General features: G+C 30.4%; 1 protein-coding gene across 29 annotated transcripts in view; it reads left to right on the plus strand.

Annotated features, from left to right (window-relative positions):
* Nucleotides 1–22,500, plus strand: part of mical2b (microtubule associated monooxygenase, calponin and LIM domain containing 2b) — a 135,484-nt gene that overhangs the window by 75,790 nt on the left and 37,194 nt on the right. For 8 of the 29 annotated variants that reach the window (XR_015525827.1, XM_087311074.1, NM_001271913.3 and 5 more), the window contains 3 exons: nucleotides 10,640–10,826; nucleotides 10,926–10,990; nucleotides 14,868–14,949. Coding sequence is in view for 27 of the 29 variants with exons in the window: in XM_087311074.1 (XP_087167200.1) it covers nucleotides 10,640–10,826; nucleotides 10,926–10,990; nucleotides 14,868–14,949 (334 nt within the window). In the remaining 2 variants the exon portion in view is untranslated. Of the gene's footprint in view, nucleotides 1–804; nucleotides 934–1,836; nucleotides 2,080–3,347; nucleotides 3,441–4,984; nucleotides 5,096–5,218; nucleotides 5,303–6,982; nucleotides 7,088–9,303; nucleotides 9,337–10,639; nucleotides 10,827–10,925; nucleotides 10,991–14,867; nucleotides 14,950–17,634; nucleotides 18,240–18,913; nucleotides 19,526–22,500 lie in introns of those variants that run through there. The other 21 variants (XM_087311067.1, XM_087311066.1, XM_087311069.1 and 18 more) reach the window with 16 other exon arrangements.

Raw genomic sequence — 22,500 nt, forward strand, 5'->3', positions numbered from 1 at the left:
GGTTACTCTCCTATCAAAGTTTGTTTATTTTGTGTTTTCCAGTAATCTATTGGTTGATATGGTTGGATAAATGTCTGCATTGCATATCGTTAAAAATACTTTTAGTAAGATTGAAGACGCTAGTTAATGCACGGTTAATAATACTTAGAATTTTACTTTGCATTTACTTATTATTGTTTATAGATATGATGCAGATTTTTACCATTTTTTTCAAAGGATTTAAATTGAGTAGAAATCAGAAGAATATGTTTTATTTTAATTTTAGGCCTGTCACTAATCAATATATGAACTTGTTGTGCTATACATAGACATTTGATCTGATTGCGCATTAAAGACATTAATATTCTACACCTACCTTGAAGTTTATATTCGGACATTTATTTTTTATATTAAATTACAGGAACTTAATTAATTTAGGAATGAGAATTCAGAATTATTTGAAATATTGTGCTATTGTATAAACATTATATAATCTGTCACATAAAAAGGTCTTAAAATGAAATCAATTATGCTTATCTCAATATATGTGACAATATATTGCACAACAATGGTTATTTATTTTGACAGGCCTATTTAATCTTTTAAGAGTCGTCCTAGTGATTTTATTTTTTATTTGAAATTAGCTCAGTCATAGTATTAAACTATTACATACTCATTTAATATTATAGTATTAAATTAGTCAATTACAGCATTAGTGCTCAATATGAACATCCACTGAACTGAAGTTTGAAGCATTTTCTAGCTTTCACTCAGTCACTCTGCTCTTTCCTTTTCATCTTTTTGGTACAATATTACTGAAATCAGTCTGATTCAGAGAGTGACTCTGACGCGGACAGACCTGTATCTTTGGATTTGACTGAAAACCCTCGCTTTGCCAGACCTAAAATTGAGCCAACACATCCTTCGACAACTCCAGACAAAGCCAAATGGCAGGTAGTATCACTGAGCATGAGAAAGACCCTACAATGCAACAGTTTATGTGTCCACTGCCCAGATATTATATATATATATATATATATATATAAATATATATATATATATATATATATATATATATATATATATATATATATATATATATATATATATATATATATATATATATATATACATACATATATATATATATATATATAATATTTTTTAATTAAGTTGTATTTTCCTAATATTTACATTTTTTATGTTAATTCTGAATATTATATTATATATTTATAAAAAAGTTATAGTTATTTTATTCTAATTGAGTTTTAATTTGTTACATTACTTTAAAAAGTAATTATTTTAATAAAATTAACGATTAAAGCATTTTCTAAATATTTTTATTAATTGTATTTCTTTAAAAATAAATTGGTATTTTAATATATTTTTACTTGATTTCAATAAATATTTAACTAGATTTTAAATAAACTACTATATTTAACATTTTTATAAAAAAAATATTGACCAATAAAATTAATTTCAGGTAAAAAAAAAAGTAATTTATATATATATATATATATATATATATATATATATATATATATATATATATATATATATATATATATATATATATATATATATATATATAGATAAGTTCATTTTAATTATTTAGATTTCTTTTTACTAAAATGCAAGTATTGATATTCCATTCAAAATAAATTAATGAACATAAAATAATAACCTAGAATAAATGGATCCTTCAAATAACCCTTTTGAGCAAATTTAAAATAATATGGAAATCTAGGAAATTTGCATGCAATCACTCATATTTTAGCCTGGAATGGCTCCAGTGTATATTTCATGCATCCCAAGTGATTCTTTTTTTCTCTTTTATCTAATTGGGTGTTGTTTCAGCCCTCCCCATATCTGAGACTGCTAGAATCAAACACGCGGAGCGAGACTCTTCATACTGAACACTATGTAGAAAGTCAGAGCAGTCACAGACTCACAGAGATCCAGTCAGAGTGTCAATACAGTTCAGTGTCTTCGGCGTATAAGAGCAGTGAACGTCGACCCAGATCTCCTCTCATTCCCTTCACTCCCACTCTCAGTCCCATGATGCACTGCTTGCAGCAGCTGGAGGAGCAGGTCATTCAGGTGATGCATTGGATAGTATTATACTGCCAATGAATTTCACTAATGTTTGTCAAAGTATCATTAAACAGGACATTGACTCATAAAACCCCCTTTATAGACCGTAAACAAGTGTGATTTAATATATTATTATTATCAACAGACTAAAGTAAATGTTAAAGTAAGGTTAGATTTTTTTTAGATTAGAATTTAAACCACTTAAAAAATAAAAGGTATAGCAAATATTTTGATTTATTCAAATGCGTTACATTAAAATGAAAATGAATGTCATACCTTTGATTTATATTTTATCGCATCTCAGATTAAAGACGATTTTGCTGAATTTGTTTTCTGAATTATGACAATTTAAAACTACAAACATGTGTTATTAATTGTATTTTTGCTAAAATACACATTTAATTTAAAATAAAATAAAACAAATTGAAAATTTTTATCACCTTTTTGAAGATGATAAAAGTTTGGTAGATTTGAAAAGGCTTGAAATAAAAAAATAATAATTATGATTTCTAGCTCTGTTATTGCTTGCAAAATAATTTAGATTCCTTCTCTAATATTTAAATAATAATATAATGTATTGTTTAAATAAGAACTATATGTCATATTTAAAAAAATTAAATATATAAATATAAAAATATATTAAATATATATGAAATGAATTTAAATATATATTACATTTTCTAATGTAAATGACAACATATGAATTTGATTATTTATGCTGCAATTTTTTGCATTAAATATTTGAATAAATTTCACAGAAAAAGAATGACTGCATCTCTACAAATGAGGATTGAAATGTTTTAAGAGGTGAAAAAAGATATTTAGATACTTACTTACACATTTAGTACATTTAAAGGTTATTTAACCTAACACCAATATTAATTGAAGTAATAATGTAATACAATAATGTCACACAAAGAATTTATGATGCAGTGCTCTTTTATTTTGTATTATTATTTTTTCATACTTTTTTGTCATCATTGTTATTATTATTTTTAATATTCTCATCTGTAAGGGGTTAATTGGGGAAGGGGTTGTTCTGTAAAAAATTAAAAAAGAATAAAAAATAATAAATAAATAAAATATTTAATAAAATGATAAAGTTTTAGTGTTTAAGTAAAAAAAATTCTAAAAAACTCTTGAAAATCATTAAAGATCTTTTTTTTTTATGCATGCATTGCATGACTATATCGACTGTAAACTTGGAATTATCAGTTTTCTCATTGATTCAGACAGTCATGTTTCCTTCTTTTTTTTTTCCTTGAAATCCTCAGCAGAGGAAAAGAGAGCCGTTGAACAGAAAGAGCATTAAAGAGCGAGCACAGAAGCTGAGCAGCCTGTTCACCGGCAACCCTGCTCAACCTCAGGTCAAACACACTGCACCAGATCATCATGGGACCCTGTTTTCTGTTCTTAGCAGTTTAAGTGCTGCATGTGTGCTCTGACTGGAATAACCTCAGCAGTGTAATGCTTTATGCAGGACTGTGAGGTTGAGGGATGTTGATATGTGTTCACATCCGCTGATGTCATGATGTGACTTTTTCCCTATCGTCTTACCTTATTAGTCAACACAACTGTGCATGTAGGCTGCTTCTGCTTGTCATTTGTTCCCTTGTGTTTTACCGCAAAACATTCAAAACATAGTTCAAATGTGAAACTGAAAAAATCTAGTATTATTTTAACATTTTATTTGCATTCAACTACTACTTATAGTAACAGTTTTATTACAGTCAGGATTTATTTATTTCCTTGATAATGTGTACTACTAATCAGTGTGATAAATACAAGGCGTGGCATGGGAACTGGTTGAAATCTGGTGAATGCGTGAGACTTGAGACCCCTGCATGAACTGAAACATATAATCATGTAACACTGCATGCTGTATATAGTTTTCACTATAAATTAAAGATTATCTATAAAGCCGGGCATACACTGTGCTAATTTTTGTTCAATTTTGCTCTAATAATAATGATCAAAATAATAATAATATCATAATATTTAAATAGTATTAACTACACTAACATTAATAATAATACTTGTTTTCATTGTATTAATGTATTATTTTATTAGTTGCTAGTTATTATTTTTGTGGAATATTAGTATTATAGTAGTACCATTGATTATTATCATCATCATCATTATTGTAATTATTATAATAATTATTAATAATAATAATAATATAAAATTAAATTGTTTGTGTGATATCCAGATAATTATATTAAATGTAATTTCTAATAATAATAATAATAATAATAATAATCTTTTAGTGTTAAGTACACAAACATGAATAGTAATAATAATAAAAAAGAAGAATACTTGTATTAATGTATTATTTTATTAGTTGCTAATTATTTTTTTGTTATATTTGTATTCTAGTAGTTTTTTAAGAAATAGCTCATTTAATACTGTGATAGTAGTTTATCAATTTTGTATTGTTAATAATAATAATAATATAAAATTAAGTTGTGTGATATTCTAATATTTGTATAAAATGTCATTTCTAATAATAATAATAATAGTAGTAATCATCATCATAAAATAATATTTTAGTATTAACTACACTAACATGAATAATAATAATAATAATAATAATACTTCATTGTATTAATGTATTTTTTATTAGTTGCTAATTATTATTTTTGTTGAATATTAGTATTATAGTAGTATCATCATATATACATTGTATTTTAAGAAATAACCCATGTAATACTGTGATGGTAGTTTATTATTATTATTATTATTATTATTATTATTATTAATTAGTAATAATAATAATAATGATAATAATAATATAATCTTAAATTGTGTGTAATCTCCCAATTTGTAAATAATCTCTAGCATGCAACTTATTTCTATTGTTTATTAGTCGTATTTTTCTCTCTGTGCATTCGGTCTGGATGTCCTCAAACAGACAGATGAAAGCTCTCCTGCTGTTTCTCCTTCCTCTCCTCCTCAAACTATCCCAGAATCCTCCACTCTTTCCTGCCTTTTGTCTCCTGCTCCTTCACTCACACACAAACAGGTAAAAAACAAAAAAGCTCCTCATCTGATCACAGTTTTACACCACATCACTTTGTTTAAGCCTGAATAAACTAAGCCTTATTTGAGAAACCATTCCTGAAAGCACATTTTGATTGGTTTGCAGTGCAGTGAAGCTTCAGAAACGCATCTGAAGGCTGATAAACACACTGAAATCAGACGTGTTGAGCGCCTTGACCCTTCCAAACAGGTATTCAGCTGCAGGTCCTCACTGCAATCAATAGAGGAGAGAAAAAGAAAATCATAATACGCTGACCTCAACCCCTCATGACAGAAAAGCCTGACTTGTTTTGACTCCTGTTCTGTGGGATTCTGAAATGTAATTGATTTCTGACTGAAGGCAGAGGAGAAGTGTTTAGAGTTCATAAGTGGTTTCGTTTGTTACAAGCGTCTCAGGGAAAACGATTCAGGAAAGTATGTGTTAATATATGTAGTGTAGCATTATTTTCTTTGGGAGTGCACAACACTGTTTGTGATAAATAAGGGATATATTGATTATTGCTAATGGGAAAGCATGGGGAATTGATATGGCGATTAAAACTAGTAATATTTCTACACATAAAATTCAAGTTCAATTCACTCATTTACATTTGGAGCAAACAATATTTGAATTATTTGAAAAGGCTTGTCAATTATTAAAGAAACGCAATTAAAACGCAATTATTAATATTGATACTATTCTATTATTAAGATTATTGTAACATTTTAGTGTCAGTTTTTTTCACAAAAATTCTATGCAAAAAGAAAATAATAAGTTACTTATTTATTCCCTAATATAGCAATAATATGAACACTACAACTGATTTTTACTCACAATAATAAAGTTATTTATCTACTAATGATAAAAAATATATGAACAGTACTGAAAATAATATGCAGTTAATAGATATATTATAATTATTATTAGTAGTCGTACTTATTAAATATATTACACTGTATTCATTTCAATTTACAGTATTTTACTTGATAATAATGTTACTACTACTACTACTACTACTACTAATAATAATAATAATAATAATAATAAATAATAGTAATAATAATCGTAATTTTAATAATAATAGTTATGTTAATAATAAAAAAGAATTCTGATAATAATTGTAATATTAATAATAATAATAATGATAAAATAATTATAAACAAGTAATTCATTTATTCAAATAGTTTATATAATAAAATAAAAATATATAACAATTAGTAGTAGTTTGTTAGGTATATTAAGTGCATTATACTGTATTAGTTTCAATTTGCAGTATTTTACGCAATGATAATGATAATAGTAATATTAATAATAACGATAATGTTGATAGTAATAATAATAATAACAATGTTAATATGAATAATTATACAAATAATTGTAATGTTAATAATAATAATAATAGTAATAATAATGATAATGTTAATAATAACAGTGTTAATAATAATAATAATAAATAATAATAATAATAATAATAATAATAGTAATGTTAATACAAGTAGTAATAATAATAACAGTAATAATAATTATAATGTTCATTAAATCAATAAATTAAATCAAATTTAATTCAGACATTAAATTTACAGATTATTATTATAAAATTATTTTTGGGGGGAAACAATTTATTTATTAATATAACTACAATGGTGATCACAATACTACTACTACTAATAATAACAATGTAATAAAATAATATTAATAACATAATAAAAATAATTATAATAACTGATATTTAATCATTTTAAACAAGTATATTATTGATTTAAAAACAGTCTGTTCTCTTTTTCTGTAGTCTGCATATATATCTTCCACTTTTTTCCTTATTCCTGCCTGTCTTTCCCCTTCTCTCCGTGTGTTCGTCATTTCCATCCTCTGTTGAATTCTGCTGCTCAGAGAACAGTGGGTAAAGTCTCATCTGCTATCGGAGTTAAAGCTGCGACTCTGGCCATCTTGTACGAGACCGACCACAGACCCAACAATCCTATCACCCTCTCACTGGTAAGAGAAAGAAAATTTTTTGAAGAATACTGGAAACTGGTAGCCATTGACTTCCATAGTAGGTTAAACTGGCTACAGGTTTCCAACATTCTTCAAAATGTCTTCTTTTGGGTTTGTGAAGGGTGAGTAAATGATGACAAAATTTTCTTCCTTTTTTGGGGGTGAACTGTGGGAGGCAAAATACTGCAGGTACATAGAAGTCAAATGTAACTAATTATGCTAGTTCTTGTTACTAAACCATTTTACTTATTTGTTGTCATAATACCACAATTGATTAATGAAAATTTAAAAATAATCTCTCATTATCTGGACAAATATGTTGAAACATTTATTAAAATATGGCGTTTTATGTTCTGCAGATAGAAGAAATTGTGTATTTGTACATATAATAAAAATCCAAAACATTTTGTTGGACCCCGACTGACTTGTATAAGATAAAATGAAAAATAGAAAGTGTTTTTGGACATAAGTTGAAATCAAAATTATTAAACACCCTTTAAAATTTTATTTTTTTAAGTCTTATTTGTTTCATTTTGGCTAGAATAAAAGCAGCTTTAAAATTTTTAAAGCCATTTTAAGGTAAAAATTATTAGGCCCTTTAAGCTATATATTTTTTAGTACTCTACAGAACAAACCATCGCTATACAATAACTTGTCTAATTACCCTAAACTGCATAGTTAACTTAATTAACCTAGTTAAGCCTTTAAATGTCACTTTAAGCTGTATAGAAGTGTCTTGAAAAATATCTAGTCAAATATTATTTACTGGCATTATGGCAAAGATAAAATAAATCAGTTATCAGAAATAAGTTATTAAAACTATTATGTTTAGAAATTTGTTGAAAAAAATCTTCTCATTAAACATTCGGTCCATTACATCATTTAAGGTCTTTAAGCGAACTTTGCTATCATATTTATTTTGGATTGTACTTGTTTTTCCTGAGGATATTATTTTTTTTTTGGTGATTGATTCACTGATCTGTATATAGTTTTCTATATACACGTATGTATTTATACTACTACTACTTTTTTATGTTGTGTCCAGTTTTTTGGATGTTGTGTAAGTTATGTTTTGTTTTGTCTTTTGGTGTTATTATTATGTGATTGTGATTAATTGTGGGACCCCCTTGAAAATGAAATGGTACATCTCAAGGGGTTTAAATGAATAAATATCAAACAGAAAGTGGGGAAAAAGTCAACTGGGGGGCTAATATTTCAGGGCGGCTAATAATTCTGACTTTAACTGTATAAGACCCAAGTCAATGGGGTTCTAATGTTTTTTGCATAATTAATAATTTCGCTCCTTGATTCAAAGTATTTGTAGAAAAATGCTACATATATTTAGGCAAATTGCTACATTTATTTAAGAAAATTATGTATGAACCAACTTTCATCATACAGATATGAACAAAATTATAACATCTTGAGAATGTAAAAGCTGTTGAAGTGGCAATTAATGGCTCATTTTGAGAAAACAGTTTTTAAAATGAATTTGTAATTCTAGACACAAACTGATAAGTTGCAACAAAAGAAAGACTTAAAAATCTCTGGTCTGTTCATATCCATAGCAGTCTAGTACTTCTTAAGATGGGTGGTACAATATACTTCTGTCTCGATTACTGTGATATTATCATAAACATTAACAAACATGTGACATGTAGGCACCAGTGGTGTAGTGGTTAGTGCGTCGACACATGTGCTCCGGTGCTCATGGCGACGCGAGTTCGATTCCCGCCTCCTGGTCCTATGCCAATCCTTCCCCTCTCTGAAAATGAAAAAAATAAATAAATAAATAACATTTCACACAAATCAGGCGGTTGGTCTTATGCTGATAGTGACAATTCAATCTGATGGCAAAGGTACGGCTCACTTGATACCTCACCAGAGGTGCTAAAAAAAAAAGTAACAGGTACAGAACATAGCAAAACAGGATGCTTTGAAAAAAAAAAAAAAAAACACTTTTATGAAATCAGTAAAGTAAAGGTGCGAGAATACTCGCTGTTCTTATTCATGCAACTCAGAGACAAACACTGAGTGTATATTGCAGTTTCAGCCTCAGGATGTGGAGCTTTTCTCTATTCTTTAGTTGTTTTTCAGTATAAAGCGCTCTGGTTTGAATCTTGTGATTTGCAGAAGGGTTGTTAAGAAGCTGGAGCTGCTTGCTATTCTTTTGCTGTCGTGATGTTTTCTGTATTTAAGAGCGTGTTTGTTTACAGACAGAGGCCAGAAGATGTGCAGAGTCTGGACTGGTAATGTGTGTTTTGATGTCAAAGCACAAAGCCTTTGTTGTGTTTATCAGCTAACTCTTTGGCTTTAAAGCATCGATTTATTGACTGATCAACTAAATGTTTGACTTTTGTGTGAAACTGACCTGCTCACTCACAGTGACTTACTTTATTGACCAAGTTTGCCCTATAATGTCGCAAAATATATAAATTTTTTTACTGTATTTTTTGCAAGTTGAAGACTGATGCAAATGTAATTGTTTCCATTTTATTTATTAGATTTATAAAATGTATTTAGCTAGATTTGTGCAAGACTGATAAGTTATGCAATACTTAAAAAAAATGTGTTTATTCTTTTTGTTTCTTTACATTTATTTTTATTTTAATTATTGTTTTTTTTTTACATTTTTACATTTTAAAAATTGATGTGAACTATTGAGTATTACATTTATTAAATAATTTTTTAAAAATTGTTTAAAAATCATTGAGTTCCATTTATTATTTCTATTTGAATTTATTTGTTTTATCATTTTTTTTTGTAATTTGAATATTAATTTAACTCTTAAAGTTCATTTTGCAGTTATTTTTATTTAAGTTTGGAGTAATAATAATAATAATAATTAAAAGATTTGAGCAAATTGAAAGTGACCAAAAAAGTTGATGTTTAATTAAATTAGTTTAAATGTTTATTTATTTAATAGAAATCCTTTTTTTTTTCTTAATTTTAATTAATTTCCCAGTTATTTTCAATTATGTTTTATAAATTAATCTTATTTATTTATTTATTTATTTATATTTACTCATTTTAATTAAGCATGCACTGAAATTAAAATTCTGGTCTGAAACCGAAACCAAAATTTTTGCATCCACTTGTCTGAAAAAAGCAAAAATATTATGTGTGTTATAATATAATATAATATAATATAATATAATATAATATAATATATTTTTAAAATATATGTATAAAAATAACAATGTAAAGTAATTTTGTACAACTTTTTTTTTATTTAACTTAATTTTACAGATTTTACAGAATACAACCCAATAATTAAAAAAAAAAACATATTGACAGTAAAATTGAATGGCAATTTTACAGCGTTGCCATGACAACAGTACATTATCTCTATTGCAACCAGCATGAAATGGAAAAAGCAATATTTTCATCCAATAATTTTCATCAGTCGAAAATTTGCTGCGTTCCAAATTTCAATTCCAGTTTACCTTCATAGCATCTCTTTTGTTCAAATAGTTAATTTTTGAATGGTTTGGATTGTCTTTTGCTTCTGCCTCTGTGATTAAATGTGTGTGTTGTGTATGTGTGTTTCAGGTGAGCGTGCGTAAGGAGTTTTCAGCATCTCTGGGCGGCAGCGACACCTGTGTGTTCTGTCAGAAGCGTGTGTACATCATGGAGAGACTCAGCGCCGAGGGTTTCTTCTTTCACAGAGAGTGTTTCCGCTGCCACATCTGCGGATGCTCACTGCGGCTCGGAGCTCACACATTTGACTCACAGCAGGGTCTGATTTATTTATTCAGCACTTTATTTATAAGAACCACCCATTTATTGCACTGCTGCATTGACAGGTAGTTTGATCAGTTGTTTCATGCTCTTCCAGGCACTTTTTACTGCAAGATGCACTTTTCTCAACGGAAAACCAGCACTAGGCATCGAAGAGGAGAGGTAATGCTAATATATTTGATTAAACCTGAATTTAATTGAACTTTTTTTGTTATACGTGGTGCTGTACTTCTTTTACTAATTACTTATTTTAATTATTAACAGCAGCAGGTTTGTGTGCACCTCATTTGCTGTCAGTTTCAAAATAAAAATGTTTTATATTAAGTCAACACAGTATTTTTAAAATATGACAAAGTAAAAGTTATTATATTTCTATAAAATGCATTTTTATTATTAAATTTATTATTCAGAATTTTTGTGTTATAGTAATACTAGTGTTGCTAATAATACCATTATTAATATTACAGGGTCCCCGCGGGTCCTTAAAAAGTCTTAAAATGTCTTAAATAAAATTTTCGATTTTTAAGGTCTGAAAATGTCTTAAATTCTGTAATTTTCCATAAGGAGGTCTTAAATTTCATGTGGGATCTTAAATATCATGTCCGACTCGTCTTATGGCGGCAAATCAATGCCAATATAAATCGAGCGCAGCGGTGATGTTTGCGCGTGAGGAGAAGTGAACCGTGAGCAGATTACAGGTCTACATGCGAGAAAATTACAGCTCGCGAGCGCACAGGGGATCTTCACGCGCGCGCTCAACTGATCCAGCGCGAGAAAACAAGTCCCGCGCGTGCACATTATCATCTGTGCGCACGATGTACGCTCTCGCGAGCGAGGTCATGCCTACAGCGCGCGCGCGATCAGTTCTCTCCGCTCGCTCGCTGGTTCTTCTCTCTGCTCGCGCGAAACAGTTTAGATTTTTGTGAGTCCTAGGGCGGGACTTGGTTTTCTTGTTATCTCTAACGCTATTGGCTACTCTACCTTTCCAGAAGTTAGCCGGGATTGGACGCAGGTAAGCTAGTTTCCCCGTTAAATAAAATTATATAGGAAATCTTATCATAATGTCACAGTGTGAAACATAGACTTACTTTCTCAGTAATAATAGGTGGAGACTTACTTTCAATAATGAGATATTTTTTGTAATAATTAATCTCATAATAATGCCTATTCTTACCATCATGACCAAGTCATATAATGACATATCAAAATAATGAGATATATTTCTGTAACAAACTTTATTACTTGGGAGAGAAAGAGAGAGTTATACCATGTGGCAAAAGATCTCTCCATTAAACAGAAATTGGGGAAAATATATGGGCTATTAAATCAGGACGAATAATTCAGACTTTAAATGTGTTTTGAACCATTTGATGAAGTTTAGCACCTACATTTAAACTGAACTCAAACTAAACGTGTTCAAATTTACAAAAATCTTTTTTTTTTTCTAAGATTCATTGTCCTTGACTCATTTTCTGTGAAGAACTAGTCAGAATAAATTGGCTGGACAATAGTATACAAAATAGGCTATACATGCATGCAGTGCATAAAGTACAAAGGTTTATAGTAAATATATTGCCATTAGTCTGTTATTCCACTAAACAGTTAAAGTCAGAATTATTAGCCCGCCTGAATTAATAGCCCCCTGTTTATTTTTATCCTAATTTTTATTTAACGGAGAGCAGATTTTTTTCAACACATTTCTAAACATTATAGTTTTAATAACTCATTTCTAATAACTGATTTATTTTATTTTTGCCATGATGACAGTAAATAATATTAGACTAGATATTCTTCAAGACACTTCTATACAGCTTAAAGTGACATTTAAAGGCTTAACTAGGTTAACTAGGCAGGGTAATTGGGCAAGTTATTGTATAACGATGGTTTGTTCTGTAGACTTTCGAAAAAAATAAATAGGTTAAAGAGGGTAATAATATGGACCTTAAAATGGGTTTTAAAAAATTAAAACAGCTTTTATTCTTGCCGAAATAAAACAAGAAAAAAGTGGGCTACTAATTTTGACTTCAACTGCATATGTGACCTTTAAGATGTGGGCCTGTCGTATAGAAAGTAGTATTTGTATGCCTCTGAAGTGGAATGATGTAATGGATAGTGAGTAAAGCCAAACGAAGATTGTAGAAATTAAATTGTTGCTCAATAGGTGGCGATAAAAACCCATCTGAATGTCTGTCACTGTATTTTTTGTTTAATTGGGCTAATCATTTTTGATTGAAGTCTTTATATGCAGGTTATTCAATCATTAACTAAAAATGAGATTAAAAAATATATATAATATATATAGATATATATATTTTACACTGATCTATATTACAAACAATGTTAACAATTATCTATAAAGATAAATTAATTATAATTATCTATAAAGATCTAAAACGCAAATAAACTCTTCTGAAGACAATATTTCCTAGAAAGATCATCCCCAAGTGTAATAATGAGCACTGCTGTTGTGGTTAATAATGAAGTAAAATACAACAAACCAGACAAGTGCTGCACGGACAAATCAAATGGGTTCAGAAAGTCATGTTACAAGAATGCAAGTCATTATTTTGGATATTATTTGACTGTTTCTCGAGATTGAATCCTCATAAAGTTCATAAAGTTCTCAGAAAGTTTCTTATGATTATGACTTGCAAATTGTATATATATTTAACGGCATGATCTTTTAACTTGCGTCCAATCCCGGCTAACTTCCGGAAAGGCACAGTAGCCAATAGCGTTAGAGATAACAAGTAAACCAAGTCAACCAAGTAATCTGCTCACGGTTCACTTCTCCTCGCGCGCAAACATCACCGCTACGCTCGATTTATATTGCCATTGATTTGCCGCCATAGATTTGCCGCCATACTTCACCACATCATTCTGTGTTCACACTGAACATTTTCCTGTTTTTTTTTAGGTAAAGTCTTAAATTTTCATTTTAGAGGACTTAAAAAGGTCTTAAAAGGTCTTAAATTTTCTGTTAAAAAATGTGCAGATACCCTGTATTAGGTCAGTTAAAATTATGAACTAGTTATTAGTCAGTTATATTGTTCTGACTAATAATCATTATAAACTTGATTGAATGAAATAATAAGAAGAAAATTAAGAAAAATATTAAATAATTATGTCATTCATAATTAGTTAATTATAGTATTTTTTATAGTATAGTATTTTTAATAAAGCCCTGGCTGCAGAGGAAGAGGATACAGGTATTTGACTGGCCTTTCTGCCGTCCCGACCTGTCTCCAATAGAGAATGTGTGGCACATTTTAAAGCGCAAAATGTGACAACGAAGACCAGTGGTGGATTTAGGCATGGGCAGTATGGGCGATTGCTCAGGGCGGCATCTTGCTGGGGTGGCACGGGGAGACGGTGCAAAAAAAAAAAAAAACTTTCTCCAGTAAAAGCATTGAGAAACAATTTACTTTATGCAAATGTATTCATTTAAAGTGGGGATCCCAGAATTGATTATTCTCTATGTTCAACCGAAACAACGCTGGTGAAAACAAACTGACGCATGCAAACTGGCCTGTCTGCAGTCCAGACCTGTCTCTGATAGAGAATGTGTGGTGCATTTTGTAGCGTGAAATTTTAAATGTATAATCATTTGTAAATAATTACATGTAACACTAACAATTGTATTGATTTTATAAAATATTAATAACAATAGTCATTTAAAGGTAGCTGTAAATAATAACAGTAATGTGTTTGATTATTTGTAAATAATTACATGTAACACTAATAACTGTATTGATTATATAAAATATTAATTACAATAACAAGTTAAAGGTAGCTGTAAATAATAACAGTAATGTGTTTGATTATTTGTAAGTAATTTAATGTAACACTAATAACTGTATATATTATAGAAAATATTAATAACAATAATCATTTAAAGGTAGTTGTAAATCATAACGGTAATGTGTTTGATTATTACTATGTCTGAACATCCCTGCAGCCAGTCCCCTTTGTGTTATATACACTTATGTACTGTAACTGTTACACTGTTTAATTACATCATCATCCATGTATCACACAGATACAGGACGGTGGCATCAGGTCCTCATCAATCACCATCTCGAACCACACATCCACCGATGGGACCCGCGGGCAGCCCTCAGGTACCCTGACTTCCCTTATTAGGAAAAGCCTGCACTGGCCTCTGCGTGTGGGCCGCACTGTGTTCGCTTCGCCCCGCCGGCTCGCCCGCTGGATGCACAGGGCGTCCCGGGCCGTAGGGCACCACATCAGAGAGCGGCAGGAGGACTATATGTTCCTCTATGAGCTGCTGAGTCTGGGTTTACCCTTCATTTATGTCCTGCATGAGGTCACTAGTCAGATGAGCAGAGAAGCCATCACTCCCTCAGTAGTGAGCATGAGTGGGTCCCTGCAGCCATACTGACTGCTTATCGTTTACCAGAGAAACGGGGCTTAAACTCTGTAGAGCATAGGGGTTTTTTTTTTTTTGGTACTTTTTATAGTGGTTTATACATAAAGGTGAATTGTGTTTAAGGGTTTTAAAGGGGCAGTTCAACAAAAGTGAAAGTTGTCATTTACTTGCCTTCATGTTGATTTAAGCTAATATGACTTTTTTTTTCACGTGTCAGAAGCAAAATGATAGTTTGAAAAAATTGTATTTTTGGATGTATGACGGAAGTCAATGGGGTCCAAATGAGTGTTTTTGGATTTACAATGAAGTCAATGGGGTCCAAAAATGAGTGTTTTTGTAAATATGATTCAAGTCAATTGGGTCCAAAATAGTGTTTATTTAAACATATGATAAAATTTGATAGGGTCTAAATGCGTGTTTTTGGACATATGATGCAAGTAAATGGGGGTCCAAACTAATGTTTTTGGATATATGATTAAAGTCAATGAGGTCCAAACAATTGCTTTTGAAAATATGATAAAAGTAAAAAGTGTCCAAAATATTGTTTTTTTTAAGCATATGATTAATGTCACTGGGGTCTAAATTAGTGTTTTTTGGACATATAATGAAAGTAATTGGGGTCCAAACTAGTGTTTTTGGATTTATGATGAAAGTCAATGGGATCCAAATAAGCATTTTTGGACATCTAAAAAATAATTTGGACCCTATTGACCTACATTGTATACATTGGTTGATACCTCACTGACTCTGAACAAATATGGATAAAATGTTTTTTTTGTCTGGAGTAAAACAAACAAAAGTACAAAAAAAAACACAAAGCATTATTTCAGGACTGTTGACTTTCGTTATCGTTTCGTTTTCGTATTAAAACAGTTCATGAAAATATTCAGAAAAACTGCTGAGTGCATTTTTGGAGCTAATTGATATTATGAAAAATGGAAGGTGTTTTTGGAGATGTAATGGAAGTGCAGTTTTTTTCTGGGCCGTATTGACTTTCATTGTATAAAAACGGTTGAAACCTCACTGACTCTTATTATCTGGACAAATATGTTAAAACATTGATTAAAATGACATTTTTTTATTCTGCAGACAAACATTGACTATGATCCAAAGATCTGGACAAATATGCAAATATGTTGAAATGTTTTGTGAAATATCAAGTTTTATACTCTACATACAAACATTGACAAAATTCAAAGCATTTTGTGGGAGCCCATTGAATTTTGTTGCATAAAAAAAGTAAAACATTCAGAAAAATATAAAATCTGCAGAAACATTAATGGAGGGCAATAAGGTCTAATTTTTCTGGGCCCCATTGACTTTGAATGTACAAAAATGGCCAAAATCATGATATGGAGAAATATGTCAAAATGTTTGTTAAAATAAGACATTTCATGTTCCACAGACAAAAAATTATGATTTTTGTACATGCAACAAAAATCTAAAGCATTTTGTAAGACCCCATTGACCTTCATGGTATAAAAACTGCTGAAACATTCAGGAAAAAAAGTATAAAATCTGCGAACATTTGTGCACTTTTGGTGCTGAATGAAATTATGAAAAATAGAAAGAGTTTTTGGTCATGTTATGGAAGTAAAAAAGTTTGGACCCCAATGACTTCAATTGTATAAGAATAGTTGAAACCTCACAGACATTCACAAAATAATGATTGAAACATTTCCTAAAACATGACATTTGATGTTCTGCAGAAATATTAGTATAGTATTTGTGTTCAAACTAAAAATGTCAACGGTGCTTGCTTTGTTTTTTCAGCAAATTAATGTTTTGAAAATTATATGAAGGTAAATGATGACAGAATAGTTTTTTTTGAGTGAACTGTCCCTTTAAGTTGCATCTTCATGGGCTTACAGGGTTTAAGAAACATTCGTATACATGATGAATACATAAGCATTCATCAGATTGACAAATATCAGATTCAAAGATCAACTAAGAGCACTTTATTGAGAAGGGCTGCGCCGCTTCATCCTAACTGCCTGAAACTGACGGGTTTGTCCATGTGTGTGCAATGGAAATGCCGAACAGTATTACAATGCATTTTGACGATCTTGTTCATGAGGAAATATAGTAGGCTTTATTGTTTTGTGTTTGGGACCAGTTACAAATCCATATGTAACTTGAACATTTGCTTTACTGATTAAAAATGCATTATATTTTGCATTGATTTGTAATATAGAAGTGGACAAAATGTCATTTGGGATGACCGTAATTAGGATAACTTAAATGTTTAGTGCTAATTGTGTGGTGTAAAGCTTTAAAATATTGTTTCTGTTTTTAAGTGTACTGAACAAGCATAATTACAGTTTTCCTGCAAAATTCGCCTATGATTTTTAGTGCTGTTTCTCTTCTTTCTCCTCATATTTCATTCTTCCCATCCTTCTCCCACATCATACATTAGTCTGTTTCAAGTTTCCAATGCTCCAAGCCCTGATTGGCTGAATCGTGACAGCAGGAACGTGATTGGCCTGCATGGGTCAGGTGATCAGGTTGTTTTGCTTCGCACTGCATCACCTTTAAAGAGACAGTTTCAGTTTTTTTTTTTTTTTTTTTAAATATCAAATTAATAGTTAATTCACTCAACCTCAGGGCATTTCAAGATAAAGGTGACTATTTTTTCAGAACTTTAAAGAATATTTTTATATATAGAATAGATGAAACTGGTTTATAAAATGCAGGTTAATGACTTGCTGGCATTTAAAGAGTAAAAACAATACATTTACATACATAAAATTAATACCAGTGTCCACTGATGTGGATTAAATGTAATAATATTGTAAATAATATTTAGTTTCTTGCTTGGGTTGATCATTCCACTTCATAAAAAAACTCAATGTATCATCAAGAGCTACAGGTATTAATTTTGTGTTGCCTGTATGTGTGTTTTTTTTTTTGTCTCTTAAAGTGCCAGTGACTTAATTTTTATAAATTTACCAAAATCACAATGTCAGATTAAAGGTTAAGTTCACCCAAAAATAAAAATTATATTAAAAATCACAGCTCCTTGTGTCGTTTTAACCCCCCTGAGACCTTTGTTCATCTTGAGAACACAAATTAAGGTGTTTAAGAAGAAATCCTAGAGCTCTCTCATCCTCCATAGACCACAATAGTCCAAATTTATTCAAAGTCATAAAGAAATACCAAAAAACATCTTTAAAACAGCATATTCTCCAAGTGGTTCAATCAGAATACTTTTGTGTCCACATAAAACTAAAATAACAGCTTTATTCAACATGTTCTTGTTCGCAGTGTCAGTATTCTCCTTATTCTTCGCCGACGAGTGGGTGCAGCCATTTTCTGCCAATCTTTTTGGCTCGAGACTTCCGGTCTCATTCACTTCCATTCATTTTTAGACATTAAAAACTGCTCGTTTTGCTGTTTGATGTTGCAAACTGATATTTCCTTATGATATTATTCTACTTGGTCTATATAGTTATGTAAACATTTGTTTGTCGAGCAAGTAATTTGACCGTTTTCTGCTGTTTATTATTCCTAGTCATTTCTCCCATAGGCAACTGAATTGGAAGTTCTAAAACAATCGCGAAAACAGGCACACTTCCGCATTTTAGAATAAGGTCAATATTGTGCACATTCATGATCAAGGGTGTTTTTTTTCGGGGTATTTTTCTTGACTTTGAACGATTTGAGACCCTTGTTGTCTATGGATGAGAGAGCTCCAGGATTTCATCTAGATTTACAAGGTCTCGAGATGAGGTAACATTATTTTAATTTTTAGGTGAACTAACCCTTTTAAATCTTCTTTAGTGTACTACTAAATAGAACAAGTCATCTCAGATGGCCTGAGGGTGAATAAATTAGCATCTAATTAAAATGTTTAACATGAACTGTCTCTTTAATGAAGATAATAACCTCACTCTTATGAATGCAGCATGGGTCTAATGTATGCACTTCACTGTATTTCACAGAAAGTACGCATTTTTTATGAATTTTTTTCTGTTTATTTAAAAAGCTCACATACTAACACAAGTACACTGCCATGCTTGAGTATCCCAGCATGCTTTTTTTATTTAGTGCACAACGTCTGGTAAAGTAACCTTCACTTTTCTCCGTGTTTGTCGTCGTCTCTGTTGCAGAGGCTGCTTTTCTCTCTCAATCCCATTCCTTTCCCTAAAAACAAACTGAGGTCGTCGTGTGAGAAGACTTTAGCTTTGCACAGTCCTTTGAGGATATGCTTTTGTAAATTTTAGTCTTTGTATATTTCAGTGTTGCTCTTAATTTATGATACAATTAAAGTCTGTACGCATCAAATAAATCCATTTTTAACTCTTAAATGTTTGTTTTTGCCTTTTTGTCTGCCGGTTCACTCAGCTACCCCATTAAACATTTGTTTTCATCAGTGAATTGATGAAAAATTCCATGCAAATAATATGAAGTGTAACACAACTCTCACAGAAGCTGGGTCTTAAAAATGACCTCAATGCCACCTTTCACAAACATAACCCTCCTGTTGAAGTTTTTCACTTTTCACACTTTTTTAACTCACAAACATCCCACAATCGAAAAGCATTGGAAGCTAAAAGGAAAAGTGATGTTTTTGGTACATACATCAGACCCATTTCAAATGATCAGAATTCTTGTAGATTCTCACTTAACTTGGTTCTTTTGGGTCTTTTCTCTCCTGTCCTTTTATCTGCTTTTGTAGGAGACTGAACTTCTTTATTTTAGGACCATAAATGATAGGAAATGATCATCATATTTTTAATCATTATGATCTATTGAAATTAACAAATTGTATATGAGCAATTTCACAAGAGTAGCAATACAATATGTCTGTATATTGGCACTGGTAGAAGACGTGCACAGCCTTGTGCCTTGGTTTACCACCAGTGACCATATACATCCATATCACACTGCTCCGAGTGTGATATTGCGTTTATACAACAATTCAAAAAAATCAAAATAAAATCAAACAAGGAGTGTCAAAAATTCTTTTGAATGAGTAACTACTTCTGCCATTCATTCACATCTGCAGCTGGTCAGAACAGTAGAAACCGTTGCTACTTCACCAACGTCACTTTAGAGATAGTATTTGAATGATTCTCTAGCTCAATGTCTAAAGTGTTGACAAAACAGGTGATTTTGCTCACATTTTTAAAGTTTATAAGGCTGAACCGCATGAAATGCCATCAGTCTACAGCGATTTCCCAGCATTTCTCTGTTGCAATCGGGAGATCACCTTAATTAATCCAGAAAAAGCCAAAGCAACACAATCACTACCAAATTAATATGGTATGAATCAGACCCCCTAGTTTTTCGCAATTCTGCGATCGCTGAATCCAACTTAGTCAACAAAAAGTTGTAAATAATCTCATAAAACATCAAATTCTAAACCATATAAATCAAAATATATTTATTTTAGTTTGCAATGAATTGTTTTACGTGACTTTAGACATTGCAAACGCAGCGCACATGTTGTATTTGAGTTTCTCTCAGAAAAGGATGCCTTACCTTCGCTCTCACAGTAATTACATTACATGGAGGGGGACAGGGGAGTTTTCAGCTTGTGCAGTAAGCAGACGCAGACAAAGTGCGAGTGATTTACATGTAGTCATATAACAAAGATGACAAATAGACATCTTGTGGCTCGAATTGGGCGTTTTGTGCGTTTGACGCTCTTCAGATTGCAAAAGAAATTTGGAGCAAACGGAGCACTGGAACAGACAGGAGATGAGATTGGTGACCGCTGCTAGACGTGACCAAATTGAAGGACTTTTTTTGTGCTTTACATGTATGGCTGGTATTATGATGAGTGTTAAATCGATAAATGATTGTGTTATTGTCATTGTTTCAGATTGCACACCTAAAATAATAGGCTATCTAATATGCTAAATATATATATATATAATAATTTACGTTTATAAACATTTTTAATCGCAAAATTGTCCGCGAAGTTCTGGAAATTACCGCCACAAAATCAGTCATTTTTAAAGCAAAAAATCACAAAATAATTGTGAAAAACTAGAGGGGTCTGATAAATACAGCGCAACAGCATACAAAAGAGAAATCAACTAAGTGTCACTTAACAGTTTTACAATGAATTGATCCGTTTTAATTTGATATTTTTCGCAGAGTTTTATAATACCTTATTATCCGGTCTCTGTCGCCATCTTGTGGCAGAGTAATAACCCATTTTGCTCTGCTCAATAACAGGCTAATGGCCTTCGATGCACTGAAATTATAAATATTAAAAATAGACACTATCCTTATAAGTTAACTGCATAGTTTTGATCTAAACAGCTGTTACATCATTGCCTTAAAAAGCCTCAAAAGTACATTGTCCAACAGCTGCAATGTTTGTCAAACTGTCAAAATAGCTTTTTATATATTATATTTTTTTATGTATTTTGTTTAAATCATACAAACAAATTATACTGACAATTATATTGATGATAAATAAAAAAGTATTATATTATTAAAATGTTCTTGGTTTATATATATATATATATATATATATATATATATATATATACACACACACACACACACACACACAGTCAGAAGTCAGAATTATTAGCCCCCTTCAATGCTTTTTTTTTAAAAATAATTTCCAATTGATGTTTAACAGAGCAAGAAAATTTTCACAGTATGTCTGATAATATTTTTTCTTCTGGGAAAAGTATTTTTTTTTATTTTGGCTGGAATAAAAGCAGTTTTTAATTTTTTAAACACTATTTTAGGGTCAATTTATTAGTCCCTTTAAGCTATATTTTTTCTTGATAGTCTACAGAACAAACCATCATTATACAATAACTTGCCTAATTACCCTAACCTGCCTATTTAAGGTAATTAACCTAGTTAAACCTTTAAATGTCGCTTTAAGCTGTATAGAAGTGTCTTGAAAAATATCTAGTCAAATAATATTTACTGTCCCCATGGCAAAGATAAAATAAATCAGTTATTAGAAATGAGTTATTAAAACTATTATGTTTAAAAATGTGTTGAAAAAAAAATCTCCTCTCCGTTAAACAGAAATCGGGGAAAAAATAAACAAGCAGTCTAATAATTCAGGGGAGCTAATAATTCTGACTTCAACTGTGTGTGTGTGTGTGTGTGTGTGTGTGTGTATATACTAAAATAATTTTGCTACATTTTAGAATATTTTAGTATATATACAATTTATAATAACGTCTATGTATATATTTTTATTTGTATATAAACATATTGCTTATGATCACTTGTATAAAATATATTTTATTTTATTTTAATGCTAAATATATTTTCCCCAAATTATACCAATAATGAAGAA

Source organism: Danio rerio, chromosome 25, assembly GCF_052040795.2.
Source record: "Danio rerio strain M-AB ecotype USA chromosome 25, GRCz13ab, whole genome shotgun sequence".
Classification (NCBI taxonomy): domain Eukaryota; kingdom Metazoa; phylum Chordata; class Actinopteri; order Cypriniformes; family Danionidae; genus Danio; species Danio rerio.